The sequence below is a fragment of the Hippocampus guttulatus genome, chromosome 6 (genome assembly GCF_054856545.1).
Source record: "Hippocampus guttulatus isolate MCC_2025c chromosome 6, RoL_Hgut_1.0, whole genome shotgun sequence".
NCBI classification, from domain to species: Eukaryota; Metazoa; Chordata; class Actinopteri; order Syngnathiformes; family Syngnathidae; genus Hippocampus; species Hippocampus guttulatus.
This window is the reverse complement of record NC_141266.1, coordinates 10,949,550-10,968,125: the sequence shown is the minus strand read 5'-3', so window position 1 is coordinate 10,968,125 and position 18,576 is coordinate 10,949,550. Positions and strand designations below refer to the sequence as shown.

General features: G+C 40.4%; 1 protein-coding gene across 5 annotated transcripts in view; it reads left to right on the top strand.

Moving 5' to 3' along the window:
- LOC147203518 (growth factor receptor-bound protein 10-like) overlaps positions 1-18,576 on the top strand; it is a 72,933-nt gene that overhangs the window by 46,925 nt on the left and 7,432 nt on the right. For all 5 annotated transcript variants that reach the window (XM_086113271.1, XM_086113268.1, XM_086113270.1 and 2 more), the window contains 4 exons: positions 10,040-10,196; positions 15,790-15,905; positions 16,232-16,306; positions 18,247-18,384. In XM_086113271.1, the coding sequence (XP_085969397.1) occupies positions 10,040-10,196; positions 15,790-15,905; positions 16,232-16,306; positions 18,247-18,384 (486 nt within the window). The remainder of the gene's footprint in view (positions 1-10,039; positions 10,197-15,789; positions 15,906-16,231; positions 16,307-18,246; positions 18,385-18,576) is intronic.

Sequence of the window (18,576 nt, the reverse complement as noted above, 5' to 3'; positions counted from 1 at the left end):
CGTTAGCGGGATTGAGCCAGCGAGATCCAGCCACATACATGTTATAAAGGCACCCGGGAACTGCTCCAAATTGTGAGTAAAATTTGGAATGATGTACAGTATTTAAAAAAAATCGCCCAATACATTTTTGAATTGTTTTATTTTATTTAAGGACCTCAGTTTTCCCAGGATGCAGACTTGTTACGACGAATGTTGCCCCGCATGGATGCATATAGTGCCCAGGATGCATGTTTTTTTTTTTCTTTCACTGTTGAGCACAAAATAATCGAACCTTTACACAGACTCGATGCTTAACGCAGTAACAGAAAAAAAAATTCTTCTTCCTGGCAGGAAGTGATGACTTGTTTCATGTGAAGTTGTCAAACAAGCAGGGTTATAATACTGGAGGATTTTTCATCAGTTATTTTTTGACTTAGCTTTGACTTTTTTTTTTAAAATTCAGTTAGTTTTAATTAGCTTTTAGAGCAAATTAGTTGTTGTTTTTTATTGGTTTTAGTTTTTATTAGTTTTAGTATGCTTTATTTTAGTTTTTTTATCAGTTATTTTTTTATATCATAACACACATGATATTAATTGACAAAAACAAAATTAAGGATATTTTATCAACTGAAAATGTAGTTTCAGGTAGTTTTCGTTTTTCCTCAAAGCATTTTTGTTTTTATTTTATTTCATTAAGGAAAAAAAATTCAATTTTAAATTTTTTTTTGTTAGCTATAGTAACCTTGGTAACAAGGAAATGTACAAAGTTACAAAGAAACAGTTTATTAACATGATGTGGGTTTTCCTTTTTGAGATCTATTTGATAAATGTTTTTCTCTCCCTGGTGCTTGTCCTTTTTCCAAGAGGTTCATATTGCTCGCATTGAGTGGATCCAAATGTCTTTACTGCATCGGTTTGTATGGCTAATGGCCTTTTTAGAGGTTCTAATCTTAAACAGAAACCCATATCTGATGTAATGGCTTGTAATGTGCACGCAATTGAGCCGCAGCTATTAATAGAACAGCTGGCAGTTGTCGACGCGCGGGGATGGATGCGTGTGAGCTGCTGGGCGTGCACACAAACGCTTGTGTACATACCTCAAGTTTGCGCAAAGCTAGTTCTCATACAATTCCGTTTACTTTTCCTTTGTCTCTTTGCGCCTGTCTAGTTTCACTCTTGCCATCTTTGTGTGCTTTTCTGAGGGGATTATGGGTGCATGAATGTGCATTCAGACATCCATATATGTACATAAATGGGCACAGCAGCATATATGACTGTGCGCAACGTGCGTATTTTAGGGCTTTCATGAAAGTGAGCATGTGGACATGTGTGGTGCTTGAAGCTCTCGCTGTCTCTCGGAGGGATTACGTCACAGCAGTTATCAGACCTGAGTCATCAGAAAGGTTGAGAGGCCCTGCCCTGCTGCGCTCCCTCATCCAAATGAGGACACGGTTAAAAGACTTACTGTCTCCCCTTCCCGTCAGTCATTTCCTTCATCAGTCTTTTTCTGCCCTCATGTCATTTCTTCCTTGTTGCTTTTCTCTCAAGAACATGACAAAGTTGAGTACATCAAGGGAAAGTGTCATTTTGCACAAGCCAGGCTGACAAATGTTCCACTTTTACATCACAACAATTAACTTGCACTTGCATGCAGCTTTGGAAGGTGAAACAGAAATTCATGATTGTTAACAGTTAATGTGGCTGGATATGAATTATAGTGATTCATATGGAAATCACGATGAATAAAACAAGTACTTGTTGATTTCAAAATGGTGTATTTATTCAACACCTAAAACTGAGATACAGTGGTACCACTAGTTACGAAATTAATTGGTTCTGGAAGAAATTTCAGAACTAGAAAATTTTGTAAGTACAGATGCGTATTCCACATAAATGCCCTAATTCGTTCCAAGCCCCCCCACCCCCCACCAAATTCAGACAAAAATGTTTCCTAAAGCATAAATATGCATCAAAATATGTAACAAATATGTTTAATAAGTTTTTTCCTGGCGTTTTGTAAAGAACTGATCCAAGGACGTCTGCTTTTGTCGGCTTTTAACAATCCTTCGAAAATGTCCAAGGCAAACATCAGCATAGTGAGCGATCGCCCGGCTGCTGAACACTTTTTCTGGGTGATTCACATTTACGTAAAACTATCGGAACGCCTCATGGCCCGAGGGGCGAATGATGAGGACGCTGCGTAGACACACATCTGTCTGTCTACCTATCTATCTACCTATCTATCTATCTATCTATCTATCTATCTATCTATCTATCTATCTATCTATCTATCTATCTATCTATCAACGCAGATAGACACGTACGGTAGAAGTCCCTCTTAGCTAATGAAATGCCAGGATGCTGCTCGGTAATGGTCAATGGTAGAAGAGTTATAAGAATGTTGAGTTCAGGAAACTCGGAGCTGCGAGTAGCAGGCCATACTGTATTTTTACCTTTCGTATCTTGAAATTTCTTTCGTAACAAGAGGTAATATTTTTCCGTTGAGATGTTTTGTAGCTTGAAAATTTCGGATGAAGAGACGTTCGTAAGTAGAGGTACCACTGTCCTCCAAATTACCATCATAGCCTCATGTCCATTCATTCCCCCGCACGTTGAACACTTGTTTCTTGATTGAACACCCTTTTCTTTTTGTCAAGTCCATGATGACCTTGTAAATATCACGTAAAATTCGTGCCTCTTGCATATATCCACACCTTTGCTGCCTTGCATCTTTGCACACATTCAAACTGTGAACAACCATCCCTCTTATCTCGTTATCATATCATCTTACTTTATTTATTTATTGTTATCGTTGCATATCTTAGAACTTATGAGACTAAACTGAGACCTCTCGGATCGTATTTCATGCCATATTATGTTCGAAATGTCTGTTCTCAACTTTTTAAGGATAACTAGAAAGAAAAAAAACCCTGAAATTAAAATAGGAATGGACCTGTTGCACACCGTTGCACAGCAAATGGGTTTGCCAGTCTATACTGCAATGAATGTTTGAAGTTTTTGTTTTCGTTTTTTTCATTTTCAAAGGAAGAATATGAAACTTGAGATGGTTAGGAGTGCCAACAAAATTACGGTAATACGCCATATGGTATTTTTATAGTACAATAGTACAATAAACAAGTCTAAGAAGATCAGTAGCGTTGTAGCGCGTAAGACGTCACAGTGATTACGTGAACTAGTGTGGCATGTTTCCAGCGTACAGGTTATGTCACTATTTTGATACCTAATTGTCTTACACCTTTTTTCATGGAATCAAATGCCATTGAGATTTGTATTTTGAACGTTTATACACACTGCATAATTGAATTAAAAATGAATCAGAATCCTTCCCCCTGTGACGTGCCATTTTCACCATGAAAGAAATACGGTATGTCATTTGTTCTATCAGCACAGCATGTTGCTAGAAATTACTACGCTGGCAATGTATTGCACTGAACTTTTTTGTCAAATTAACTTCGAACTAAATGCTCATGGCATCTTGTTATAAACAAACAGTACCACAGTAGTCGCTAATCTGGGTGAAAGAGGCTAATATGCAGTAATAGTGCAAGCCTGGTGGCATTGCCAAACTGAAAGATTATGCTTCATCAGCAAATGTTGGATCACATCCAACCCAAATTATTCCACACTCATGATTTGTTGGCATGTTAAGGTGCAGCCTCTGATCTTTGCACAATTGCCAGTGAAGCTCAACTGATTTCACAACTGACTTTAAAGGCATACTTCACATTTGCACGCCACTTGCAGCAGTAAAAAGTTAATATTTTGTTAATTTGATAACTTCATTCCTTTTCATGTACATTTAATAACTTAAACACGTCACTAGATAACCATCATGTGTAAACATCTACAACTTTAATCCTGAAAGAATAAAGCCATATCGTTTCCAGCCAGTGTTATAAATCTACCGAGTGAGATTCGACTTTTGATGTAAAACACGCAGTGCAAGAGAGTGTTTTGATGGCATAAACTGTACGTACACGCATGTAAAATTAATGGAGCCGTCCTTTAATATGGGACAAGAGAATATGTTCACCATGATTCCTTTTGGATCATCGGGATCCCTTAGACCGGGGGTCGGCAACACGCGGCTCCAGAGCCGCATGCGGCTCTTTAGCGACATCTAGGGGCTCCCTGGAGCTTTATAAAAAATGTTTGAAAATGGAAAAATATTTTGATAGTAGGCTAATATAGCTCAAATAGATATAGATACATGTTGCAGCTCCAAAAAAGGAGAGCTGTGGTGTTGTTGTTTTTTTAAAACATACACTTTATGCTTTTAACAGTCTTGACAAACATAGACACGTCTACGTCCGACTCCATTCTCTCTTCTCGTTCGACTCGAGAGGCATTCAAAGACAGCCTCCGAAAAACGGAAATTAATGATCACTTCAGTGACACTAAGAAAAGCGAAAATAATGCACCTAAACAAAAAAATCAAGCGAGGAAATCACAAATATAAATTCTATGGGGGCGTTTGTGAACACACAACAAAGGAATGAATAACATAAACAATTCTGAGACAGTCCAGTCTCCTACATACATAGAGCATGTGTTTCCTTCATTGTAAGTTTTATAGAAGGCTTTTATTTTTTTTTGCGGCTCCAGACATATTTGTTTTTTGTTTTTATTGTCCTATATGGCTCTTTCAACATTTTGGGTTGTCGACCCCTGCCTTAGACTCAGCGCACCGTATTAAAAGGCGTAGTGTCAGTTATGGGTGCTATTTCTGTATTTAACAAGACGCATTTTATTATCGCGCGCAGGCATGGTAAAACGTATGCATGCATGCACGCTAGCGTATGTTTTTAAAAAAAGGCTGTGGGCGCAAAACTGAGTTTGGTTGTTCTTTATTGAAGTATTTAACAATGTATTCACATTATTGTTTTGATCAGTCTTCATCCTCAAATCCATCAAAGTCCTAATCTTCTGTATCCGAAATCACAAAAACCAACAGCTAGGCAAATTCCCAATCAAACATTGTCAGTCTCGTTGCCGTGCAGCTCCTCAGAAATAATGTCGGCTTTTGCGAAAGCTCCAACAACAGCGCAAGCAGACTCATTAGCCCAAGCATCCACAATCCAATCAGAAATTGTGGCGCTCGCAACTTCACTGTGGCCGTTTCTGTCCGTTGCCATGGTAACAAAGCACAACCGTCAAAGCCAACTATACACGCTCAGTTCTCCGTGTCGCTATCGTGCGGTTCATCAGGATGTCGAAAGTGAGCGGCACCTCGACCATGTTGGTGATGTGGTTGCGCTGGATGTGTTTGTTGGCAATGTTTTTTGTTGTATTTCAAAATGCAAGATATGCTTGTCCCTCATCGCTTGCCGTAGCCCAAACGGTTCTGTAGGAATGTGGGGATTGGTTGAGAGAACAGTCGGTTATGGAAGCCAAGTGAAGCCGACTGAGCAGCAGAATAAAGGATTAAAATCTCCCAGAAAGTGTCTTTATTTAATGTCATGCAGAACATAACACCTTTTACCGCAGTCGGAGCAGAAGATGTCCAGCGTTTCCTTGTAATCCGCTGGATGTTGCTGCACAACGGTCGCCCTTGCATTGTTTGAGGCGCAGTAGTTTTGCTCTCTAACATTGACATAATCCATCTTGGTTTTGGGTAAATTATTTTGACCTGAGACCTGACATTAAGTGACAATGCTTTACATACCAAAGACACATCGGACCCATATTCAGTTTAACAGTCTGAGAATTCCTCTTTGAAAGAAACTATAAATATCAATTCCGTCTTAAAAACAGTTTAACCCAATAAGAATTTTGTGACATTGTGTATTGCAGAATTGTTTCAAGCCATTCAGCGTAGATACTGTACGTAGCGGTTAATGGTTTTGACTGAAACCAGGATGACATCATCCATGGTGCTTGGAGCCTTCTTGGGACTTACCCTTTCTGGCTAAGAATGATTCAGATGAGGGCGGTACGTGAGCTAGGTGTGGTGTCGGGGTTTCTGGTTTTCACACAGCTGTGCAATATGTAGTTAACCATACACTGTAAAACAAACAAAACACACACACACACACACACAATAACACGATTTGTATTTTGGGGTCTATAACAGTAATTGAAGTTGGAACAATTTTTAAACATAAATTATTGATATTTATGGCACCACTGTTAGCACAACAAAGCTAGCAAATTCTTCACTCCAAACCAATTTGCGGAGTTGTTTTGACCTTTATGTTTAAGTTTGATGACAATATCATTGACAATTTATTCTGTAACCTCGTATTTCCTTGTTGAAAATGCAGGAAAGCCCATTTTGATATGAGTAAAGCTTAAAAATATTTTGTTGATTTGCCCAACTTCAAATTTTAAGCTTGCTGCCGTGAAATTTTGAGTTCACTCAACTTTTTTTTTCCTTGGGGGGTGGGGGGGTTAACAGTGATAGGAAGCATACATGCTACACATTCTGCCAGACTGTGTCATTCGAAAGTATGACTGTCTAGATATCTCCCACTCTTTGGCCATTACGTCTCATCTCGTTTCCCTGTCTGACCCCCCCCCCCTCCCACAAACACACACACACACACACATTCCCTTTTTCTCTCCCCTCCCCATTTCCTGACTCCCCTTTTCCCTCCTTCTCTTTCTGAAGTCTCCATACTTCATACAGTAAATGAAGTTATATCTCTTCACAACCACCACTTCCTCATCCTTTTTGCCAAACAGCGCTTACTCGTGGAGCACACCTCACACACTCAAACACGCTTCAAGGCCGATATGTAAGCGTCGACTACTTGCCCCTTGCCCAGACGGGGTGTGGCAGGGATTTTGTCCGGCTCATGCTGTAATAAATAACTGAGTTTGGCGGGGGAAATAATATATTTTTTAAATGTTTCCATTTTTTTCTTTTTTTTCTTTTTTTTGTGTGTGTGTGTGGCGGCGGGGGGGGGGGGGGGGGGTCATGAAGCTAGCCATGAGGGGTGAAGATGAAGGTTGGGGTTCTCAAGTGCTGCTCCAGGTTTATTTCATTTCATGTGCTCCGTAATGAGTCTTGCTAGTGCAGAGTGTGGCTGCGAGATCTGACTCCGGAGTTCAAAGTTAAGCCACGGGGAAGGATGGAGGGATCGTGGGAGAGAAAAAGGAAGGCAAAGACGCCGAGAAAACATTCAGCCCCTACAAGCCCTCACTTGAAAACTTTTGGTGGCAAGAAAATGTGAAACTTTTTTTTCCTTTTTAAACTCTATCTTGTCCTCCTCCTCACTGGCCCAGCTTCAAGTCCCGAAAAGAAGGTACAGCTAGAAAGACATCTGAAAAAGTTAGTCTGCCCATGACTGCGTCTGTGTGTTTGTATGGTGTGTGTGTGTGTGTGTGTGTGCGTGTGTGTGTGTGTGTGTGTGTGTCAGCTCACGTCTGAGTTTGTGTGGGAATGATTACATCAGCCTGCTGGTGTCTTATGATTGGTTGGTGAGCGTGTGGTTTGATTCACTGCGCCTTGGAGCCGGTGGCTGAGGCTGTAACCCTTTTGAGAGAGACAGAGGGAGGGGGAAGAGAGAGGTAAAGCAAGATAGTTGTCAGACTGAGCCGGCACTGCGAGCGCAACACTTTACCTGCTGCCGTCTGCTCCTTGTGTCTGTTGCGTGAGCTGAAGCGGACTGAGTTCTTTGGTTTGCTTGGCAGCTCCGGTGGCTTGGCAGATTGAACTGTGCATGGTATGTGACAGGCACTACTTGTCAACTTGCTGGCATTATATGCCTTTCTCTTTCCGGACGAGTCAAGGTGACAGCTGGATTTTCCGTCCCAGTGTGAATGTGTGTATGCGTGGACAGACAGGCCCCCTCCAAAAATGCCTTCGTGTTCCCCGGACTGCTGCCTATTGCGGGCCGTGGAGGTAAGACCACTCTCCATCTGTGTCTCGCCTTCTCTAGCAGCCTGCTTTTTTGCACTTTAGAAGTCCTGCTACGCTTAGACTGCGCTGACAAATTGACTTTGTGTCCACTAAAGGCGGACCCTAGACAATTTGTCTTTTTTTGGGGGGGGGGGCGCCTCGGAGTGGCGGGAAACTGTTAAACCTGTTTTGGTTTTTTTTCCATCTATCGTATGATATCTGTGTAAACTGGTTTGTGGCTGGATTCCTCCACAAGCTGAGTAGGCTCCCCAAGTTTTCAATATGTGATGATTGTGACTACATGGTTTCCTTGTGCTGAGCCAACCTGTGGGCAGTTATTGGAGGTTCATTTAGGACGACTGTACTCACCCTGCTTCATTTCCTGTCACTGGCAGTTGGGGAGGAAGCTCTTGGTAATAAGGCGGACTGGCAAAATATTATCAAATATGTGTCCATAGTCCTTTTCTTTATTCCTGGATACCTGCATGCATTTCTGCAATAAGCATTGATTTATGACTTCCCTTTATCCTTAAGTGCTGTATATGCTGTGCATATGACTAATAAACCTTTTTTTTCCTGTTCAGCGTGAATTGTGATACTCCGTTTTTTTCTTTTATTATACTTATCCTGGACACCTGAACAGTCAGCTGAGAACCAATGCATCATAAAACCCGGAGAGACACTAATTTGTTTCACAGCATTTGGAGGATTAGACACATGGAAATGCACTGCACATAGCAAGATTCTAATACCTCGGTTATATTATTACCAACACGAGAGTAACAGAATATCCAAAGACCTCATGCATACTTTTTGGTTGAACTCTTGTATTGGATCTCACTAGTTCGCACGTGGCAGCACGGAGGAGTAGACCGTCATCTCCCTTCCGGTTGAGAGGTTCTGGGTTTGAATCTCGGCTCTCGCTTTTCGTTTTCTCCAGGTTCTGCGGCTTCTTGCCACAATGTTGCCAATGTGAATGCAAATGTGAGTGGTTGTTTGTCCATATCTTCCTTGTGATAACTGGCGACCAGTCCAGGATCTAGTACACTGCTTCTGGGCTCCAGGTTACTCGTGACCGTTTATCCATAATGTGGATAAGCGGTCTTTGAATAGGGATGGATGGTTGATGGTTTGTTTTTTGTTTTTTTTTTAACCTAATGAAGTTTCTGACAAGTATATAATACAATAATAAATGTAAATCCTGTGCTTAAGAAAATAAATTGCATCTTTAGGGATGCTCCGATCAATCGCTGGCCGATCGTTATCGGACATCATCAAAGACTTTAATAGCCGATCGATCACTCTAGTGGGCAATTGTTCTACATTTCACATTTTATTATTTTTTTCAATTCTATATGACAAATGCAGACTATTAGCGATGGTGTCACATTGACTTGTTGAAATGTATGTTATCTACAAAAGTATTTTAGGTAATGCGGGTGGGCTAACTTCTTGAACTAAGTCATGAATCTTTATCCAGCAATGCCCAAAGCATAGCAAATTTAAACAAGGATTTGGACTGGATACCATTATTTCACACACACAACCTGAAGTCACATTTTTTTGTTTAAAACAAACAGTGACATAATTGTTAGCGTTTAAATATAACACACATTCAACGACTGGCAACAGAAACACACGTTTTTTTGACAAGGATTAACCTCCTTGTAACATTATTAATTAAATATGTTGCCCCACACAAAGCATTCTGGAAACCGAGTGGCTAGCTAGATCGTATGACACACCTGTGGAGTGTTGCCGCATTGCATTCTGTTCATCGGCATCACAAAGATAACGATGTATGCTACTGTATTGATGGCACAAATTTGAAAAGAAAAAAGAAGAGATTACACACTGATTTGCCCTGTAATGTATGGCATGAAATATTTTCATTCCATTTGGTAATTTGGTTGCATTCTAAATGGAATACAAGGCTCTATGTGAATGTGACCATTGATTAACTTCAACCATTGATTAACCAGCTGCTTTTCCTTTGGGGAAAATAATTATCCAAATGTCCTCCTATTTTCTGACGTTCCACACCAACATGAAAACGGAATCATTTGTTTGTGCATTTTCTGTGCAGTCAATTTGAAGAAATTCTTTCTTTTTGAATAATAAAGGAATAGTCATTCTTGAGCAGTGACATTTCCTTCAAATTGTAATATTTTGATATTTTGTTTTGCCTCCTCATAGATTGTTAAGATCTCCACCGAAGACGGCATGGGCAAAGTGGTGGAGATCCCAGCCGACATGACGGCCAGGGACCTTTGCCAGCTCCTGGTTTACAAAAGTCATTGTGTAGACGACAACAGTTGGGCACTTGTTGAGCACCACCCGCTGCTGGGGCTAGGTGAGTGCCTGAACCCTGCACAAAAGACACAAGCACACATATGAGTAGACCCTCGCGCTTGCCCCTGGAGAAAACTCTCGGCTGGGCCGAGATATGCGACACACGCACAGGTGCATTCATGCTTGCATGCCAACATACTCGGGCAGACAGGCAGGCTAGGAACATATTCTCACGCAGGCATGTAGTGAAGCGTGAGTGCATGCACTTACTACGCAGCGTATGCACGCATTGTGCAGATCTACTGTCCTGCGAGCCGATCGAATGAGTTTAAGGGCTCCATGCACATAATTAAAAGGAGCCCGCACTCAGCGTTGTAAGGGATATGTAGGTTTAATGTTATATATTGATTAGCATTTGGGCTAACATTGTGCTTGAGGTCAGAGTCGCTGTCGCCAATTAAGTGCCGCTTGGAAATGCACTATGACATCAATTTTTAAAAGACCTGTCTGACATGGCTGCTCAGAAAGAAAGGCAAAAAAAATGAGTGTGACGGATTTAAGAATGGGTCTTTTACAACTCTTCTTGAAATTGCAATGAGTGGAAATGAAGACAATCCGTCCATCTGGGTGGAATTACAGCAGGGTGCTAATTGAAGCAAAAATCGCCAAATTTGGTCAATGGAATTTAAGAAATTCTTGGGCAAATCCCCTTTTACATTTTCTGTTTCCTCGGTGACTGAAGTATAGAAAAGAAGACTGTTGGGTGTCACTTTGAGATTTGCCCATTGGCAAAAGTCGTCAATGCCATAAATCATTTTTCCGACCCTTGAGAACTCTGTGAGGCCCGTCATTCAGGACGCAACATTTTGGGCTGTACAGGAATAATTCTGTACAATGCTTGGTTATATTTTCTCGTATATCACTGAAGGATTCCAAATTTTAAAAAGTGAACATGATGAATTATAAATTGGAGCTGATCGACATTATAATGTAACCTTAACAGCCTTGGCCCGGTCGACAAACACAGTTAGTGCCCATGTAATGTTTTTGACCCAATTCTATTAATATCACCTCAGAGAGGTGGTAGAATTTGGATTCATGCTTGTTTAACCCCCCCAAAAAAACTGTTCACATGAAAGCTTCCCCAAATTGGAAGTATTGAGATCTTAAAATATAATTCCACTGAAAACAGTCATTGTACTTTGCTGAAAAGCCGTTTTTGGGTACTGCACATTTGTGATATCGTCATTGCTCTGCCCGTAAGGTTCTTCATTGATGGACAGACAGCATCACAGTGCAGTACTTGAGTCACACATTGACTCCGACGTGTAAGTTATAAAAAGGGTACAAATGGTTTATTCCAGAGGTTCATTAAGGTGTGTGAACCTGTTGCCTTTGTTTCGGACTTTGAAGCATAAAAATGAGGGTGAGGGAACACAGCGTTGCCTCAGGGGAGAGTGATTATAAAGCATTTCTGAAGCACAAGCTCATTCTGTGCCTGGGACTCCACAATTCAAACATTGTGAAAGAAGGGCTTTTGGGAGGTTAATCTCATGTAGAGCACACTGCCAAATGTAAAAGCATTTTTTCCATAATACCATGCCTGCTAACATTTTGCCACTGCCTATTATCATAACATTTTTTCCGAGATGTGCACATCCTTATGAAAGAATATACAGTACATTGCATCATCCAAGTTTAATTCTATTTTGCAATCATCCATGATCTGATTACCTTTTCTCATCAGTGCAGGCAGCCAGCACGATGCTGCCAAACACATTTAACTTTATTTGTTTTGAATGACATCATGTGTTGGCTCAGCTTCTTTTTTTTTTCTATGGTCTGGCCCAGCTGTGTCCACCTGAATCGATCCCAGTACTGTTTGGTATTTCGTGTTAAAAGGTGTCCAAGTCACCTTGAAATTCACATTTGGAGGAAATGCAAGCTGGAGGAAATCAGGAGAGTGGCTAAAATCATAACGTTTGCGATTTTGACAATTTTAAGGGTTAATGAAACTGTACCAACATCATTTCATGTGTCTCTGTCTTATGTTTCATGTTCATCCACTGACGTAATGGAATGCATGAGAAAATGATGAATACTGTATATGCTCTTGGCTGTGGCAATGCTATTCCTTGCAGCGGTGCATACTCATCGTTATAGACAAAGAATGCTCCAAATCCTTCCTAAATAAAATAATCATAATCCAGTCAAATAAAAAAAGGATTAGAAAAGTGCTGCTTCGAGAAAAAAAAAAACTGCCAGTTTTGAAACACACACACAGGAATTCTTATCTGACTTGAAATAGTATTGTCTGCTCACTACTTTGACAAATTGACACCTCAAGACAAGCGTGGAAATGTAAATATGTGCTGAGTCAAGTTCAGTCAAGTGGACCCGACAATAAACCTGTTTGACTGGGTCACATTAGCTTAATTTTACGTTCAATGCCTTTGCCATTTGCACTTGAGCAGAACCATTTAATAACTATTTGACATATTGAACTTCCAAATCTGAGGTCAACTGTTTTGAATTACATTTCTTCCAGTGGAATATATTTCACACACGATGGTCCTAAAACGCACAGAATAGCTGTGTTTCGCAAGGATTTTTTTTTTGGTTAGTTTGTAGAACTGTGCTACTTGAAATAATTGTCATTTCATTTCAATCAGTAAGTGCTTTGAAGCAGTGTTTTAAATGTTCTCACCGTTGTACTGTAGCTAATTAAGGTAACTAAATATTCAGTATAATGTAATGTATATAATGCAAAACAAACGGATATATATATATACTGTATATGTATATACACTGTATTTTTCGGATTATACGTCGCTCCAGATCATAAATCGCACCAGCCAAAAAATGCATAATTAAGAAGGAAAAAACATATAAGTCGCACTGGAGTATAAGTCGCATTTTTGGGGGAAATTTATTTGATAAAATCCAACACCAAAAACATACATGTCATCTTGAAATGCAATCTAAAATAAAAATAAAATACAGAACAACAGGCTGAATAAGTGTACGGTATACTAACGTTACATGACTGACATGCCTGGTAATGTCAGTAATGACGTAACATATTAAGAGTTATTCAGATAACTCTAGCATAAAGAACATGTTAACAAGTTTACCAAACTATCAGTTTCACTCCAAATCACTAAATCCAATGAAATCTTCATCCTCTGAGTCACTTTTAAACAACTGCCCCAACTCGGGAGGTAGACGATGCGCCGCTTCCTCTTCTACGTCGCTTACGTCAGACTCTGCGTCGATTTATCAACACAGGCCGAGAGCGACCTGTGTTTGTTTTATTTTATTTTTTTAATGCAGACTTGTATGATGGCCACGTCGGCATATGTATTGTCATGACCAGTGAGTGTTTGTAGCGAACAAGTTAAATATGTGAATGTGCTCTATTCACTGCTTACTTTGTATGATGAACAAGAGAAGTCTTTTCCGTTTGATCACAGGGGCTGACCAGAGAGAGACATGTTTGGTGGTGCTTGTAACTTTGCGCCAACCTAACTAAATCTGTGCGCGTGTCGTTTTCAGAGGTGGATCAGAATAGAAACAGAGGGTCTTTGAGTGACCCCGGACAATACTCGGGTGGAGCAGAGAGTCCTTTCTCGTCAATGGCTGCCTACTAGTCATACATTAGTGAATGGAGCGAAATGGCCCCTTTGAGAAGTAATGTTGACCTTCACTTGTCAGCCCGGAAAGGTTAATAAGGAAGGAGACAGAGGGTAATGTTGCCAGTGTGAGTCAGTGTCACAAACATGAGTGACTCATCAGGCAGGCGACATGGATGGAAGGGAAATTTAAAAGAGGCGTTGTGACACCCTTGAAGAGTCCTCCCAGAGAGCGTCCATGAAAACATCATGTGAGGGCAAGGAGGCTACATACTGTATTAGTTCTGCTCAAGTGAATTAAATGACAACTTTTTTATTTGACTCAAGTGGGAAAGGTATTTCTTCCCTCGAGAGAAACTTGCACGTCTGTCGGAATGGACTGAGTCACGTCTGGTGCCATTGTCACAGTGGACACAAATCATGTTGAGACCAGGACCTCAGACCACATTCACATTGGGACACACTTTTGGCAGTATCACCGGCTCATCTGACCTCAATGATTAAGAACAGGCCAGCCGGGATCATATTGTCTCGACTCCTTTGAAGAGCTCGAGTGCCTCAAACCAGATGCCATTTTTCTAACTTGAATGGATCCAGTATTCTATTAAAGCCATAGTTCCTTTCTATGAAAAACATTCGCTATCTTCTGTCTCTTCAAAATCCAACCAATCGGTGGCGAGACGTTTCACGAGGATGTACGTAACAGGAAATTACTGTTGGGCAGAATTTTCAACCCGCCGTTTGTTCATTATCACTTTAAAGTGCCTTTGGCATTCTTATCAGTATCACTCAATCATCATGAAAATGTAGCAGAATAATGAATCTCTGCGGGCTTATTAAGAGTGGCCAAATATTTGCACGCATACCAGTACAATGGCAAGTCTTTTAAAAATGTGTTTCCTTCATTTTAGACCATTTTGCTTTTTTCGCTGGATGTACATCAGGGGTGTCAAACTCATTTCACATTGTGGGCCACATACGGCCTCGGTAGATGTAAAGTGGGCCGGACCATTAAAATTATACCATACTCTGCTATAAATAACCAAAATAATAAGTCTTTCCTTTGTTTTGGTCTAAAGAAGCACAAGAACATTCGGAAAATGTTGAAATTTTATCAACATATCTTTTACAAAACATTTCATCAAGCTCCTGAAATTTACTTTTATCATTCACATATATGCATTGCAACGGATCCCACCGATTGTGCAAAGGCACAAAACTTTAGCAATTGGTATTGAAAAATATAGTAATGCACTTTAAGATTAAACGAGATTTATAAAGAAAGGAATTTTTAAAACATTTACACATGCATATAAAACCTAAATGTAACCCCTGCCTACACCTTACAAACTAAGGAGGTGCTATTAAATGTGTAAAGAATAAAGTATTCACGTCCGTGATAGCGTCTGCTGTGTTGGGTCTGTCTCAGTGACAGACTGAGGCTGCTGTTGTCTTCTTCTCTGATCAAAACAATCTTGTCTTTTACTCTGATCACAACAGTGTGTCCCCCTAGCGGATACTCAATGAATTGCGCCTTATAAAAATTTTCATTCCGTGTCTTTTATGCATCTTTTCATTTTTAAATTATCCTACGGGCCTGATTGAACCTCCTTGCGGGCCGGTTCCAGCCCGGGGGCCGTATGTTTGACACCACTGATGTACGTGATTTTTTTTTTTTTTTGGAATGTCCCACACACTGCTCTGCTAACTAATGTGTATAAGTGGTTACATTATACTAAATAAATCGTACTTGGATTTGATGTCCACATCAAGCTATCTGATTTCAAAACGTAATCATCATAAAATCAGTAAATTTCTTGTGAGTTTTACAATAAGTGGCCAATAAATCTGATTCTGATAAGTGATTTGCATAATGGATTTATTTTGACATGTCTTCCTGAAATTGCTGTCAACCCTGTCATCATTTTTTTTGTGTGTGTTTTAATGCTTATTAGCTCCGCCAAGCAAAAAAAGCAGAGGTTATGTCAAATGTATTGCAAATTTGTTTCCGTTGCCCCTCAGAGCGCTGTCTCGAGGACCATGAGTTGGTGGTTCAGGTCCAAGCTTCCATGATCAGCGACGGTAGATTCCTCTTTCGGAAGAACTATGCCAAATATGAATTCTTCAGAACCCCCCAGGTAATTACTTTGTCTGACAACTTCTTCCACATGCCGTGTCCTCTCTCAACCTCTTGTTGAAATGGTAACAGCTCATTATGTTCTTGACATCATCTAAAAGAATGATGCAGACATATTTTGAGTAAATGTGCGTTTGCTTCCGAGATGAGATGAAAGAGAGCCTTCTTTTTAGTTTGTCCAAGTGACCATGTTGCAGTAATAGAATGAGGGTCATGTGTGTGAGCTTTTTTTTTTATTTAAATGTTTTTTTTTGAAAAAATGTAATGTCATTCCTAATGTCACCGTGATCTTTTTTTTAAACAAACCGGTTTGTTTTCTCTTGCCAGACATTTTTCCCAGAACACATGATTGCGTGGTGCCAGGAAGCCAATCGTCCCATCCCACCATCGCAGCTCTTGCAGGTGCGTATTATACTCAGGCAAACACGAAGGCACGTGCATGCGCACACACACACACACACACACACACACACAAACTAAGGTCATTATAGTTAACTAAAACTAACAGAATAACTACAACTAAAATTGACCAAAACAATTTGTTCCTGAAATGAAAAACAAAAACAAAAAATGCTTTTACAAAACAAAGCCTACCTGGAAGTGCAGTATATCTTATATTTACAGTGTAACACTAACTAAAACTATGAAAAATGTGAAAAAATGTCCATGACTTTCGTTTTTGTCAATTAATATCTTACATAAGCCTTTGTGGTTCATTTTAAATGGATTTATTCCGGGATTACTGCATGTCCATGTAGAAGAAGCAAGGTCAAACAGTCATTTGAGAACTGTAGTTTATTTCACAATCCTTAGTGACCCCCCCCCCCTCCCCAATCCTGTACCCAAAAATACTCCATAATGTAAACTAACGCTAAAATGAATAAACTAAGATGAAGCATTTTCAAAAATATAAAATCTAACAGACAAAAAAACCCTCTAAAATTGAATTAAAACAAACCAAAAAAAAAAAAAAAGGTCAAAACTAAATAAAAATGAACATGAAAAGTCCAAAAGTATTCTAACCCTGACACAGACACACCATATATCATGTCAGTCAGACTCTCCTTCTTCCCCCATTTCAGTTTCCCTGCAAGTCATCAGGGACACTGCACACTGTAAAATGAAGTTGACATACCTCACCTCTGACCCAGAGACAGTGTGTCTCGTCAGCACCTGCAGTAATAACTACTGTTAATCCCGTGTTGACACATGACTGTATCGGCACACGCAACGCGGCGCCCCACATGTGTGACAGCTGGTCAAAAAATAGTGTGTATGTTTGCACCGAGCACACTTCCACGTGACTCACGCTGTTTGCCTTAGCGCAACCCGCAGGAGACCGTGACATGACAGATCAGGAAAGGAAAATGGAGAAATTTGCATTCTTTGGGATCGTTTTGGAAAGCAACGGACGAAAGCTGTCTTGCTCGTCTCCGTGCCGTTTAATGGAGCTGTCAGAGTCCCAACCACAAGTGGAAACCATCCGTTCATCCACGCCACTCACAGAAAGCTTTTAAGTCCCATGCTAATCATACGGATGCTGCGCTCTCTTTTGCTCCATGAATACGAGTCAATAAAAGCCAGCCCATGTGGTGAACCAAAGTTGTCAGGAATCCTCAGCGTTTGGAGTTTCCCAAGACACCGCATCGTTCCAGTGGTGGCTTTCCGAGCTCAAGCAGGTGTTGGTGACATTTGCCAAGACTCACTCTGGCGACTTGTCTTCAGAACGGCTCTGGGAAAAAAACATTCACGACATTTGTGGCGAAATGATGTGGAAGTGTATATTGAGGAGGTATACAAACTGGAGATCAGGAGTGTAGAACTCATTTTAGTCACGGGCCAATTTGGCGTTCCAACTTCCCTCAGAGGGCCGTTATGACAGTGAAACCACAAAATTATTACTTATACACAACAATTTAATAGATTACTAGTTTTGAAATCAGTCAAGTCGATCAGAATAGTTTGTTCAATTATTGTTCAAGTGAGGGTAAACAGGTTCACAAAATACTGCAAAATCTCAACGTTATTTATTACACATGACAATTTGACATTTTGGTACAGATTTTAGCAAGTTGACATACATAATTTGCTTTCGTGGGCCACATAAAATGACCTGGCGGGCCCTGATCTGGCCCCCGGACCTTGAGTTTGACAAACCTGCTGTAGATGCTGTCTGATGTCATTTATTTGCGCAGTCGGGTCTGACAGAAAGCCTCTTGGTGTGACATCCATGCTTGGCTTTGCATTTGGGATAGAATCTGTGGCGGATTGATGAGAGTGACTTTGTCTCTCTATTGATGAGGTGAAACCATGCCATAACCCCTGTTTCCCTCTCCTTTCAGAACTTTCTAGCAACCAGTAGTTGTCCCGAGATTCAGGGTTATCTGTATGTCAAGGAGGTGGGCCGAAAGTCGTGGAAGAAAGTTTACATGTTCCTGCGGCGCTCAGGACTCTACTGTTCTACAAAAGGAACCTCAAAGGTGACGCAAATATTTTTAACTCGGGTTATCGCTTGTCGAATGTGTGTGTTCTTGCTGCAGTTAAAGTAGAGTAAACAATACTTTGGAAAGCTAATAATGATGCAAAAGCACATTTTAGTTTCAGCGGTCCCACTGTGCCGATCTCTGTGTAACTTCGGGCTGTTTCTGTCTGTCATCATCTGACAAAAAAAA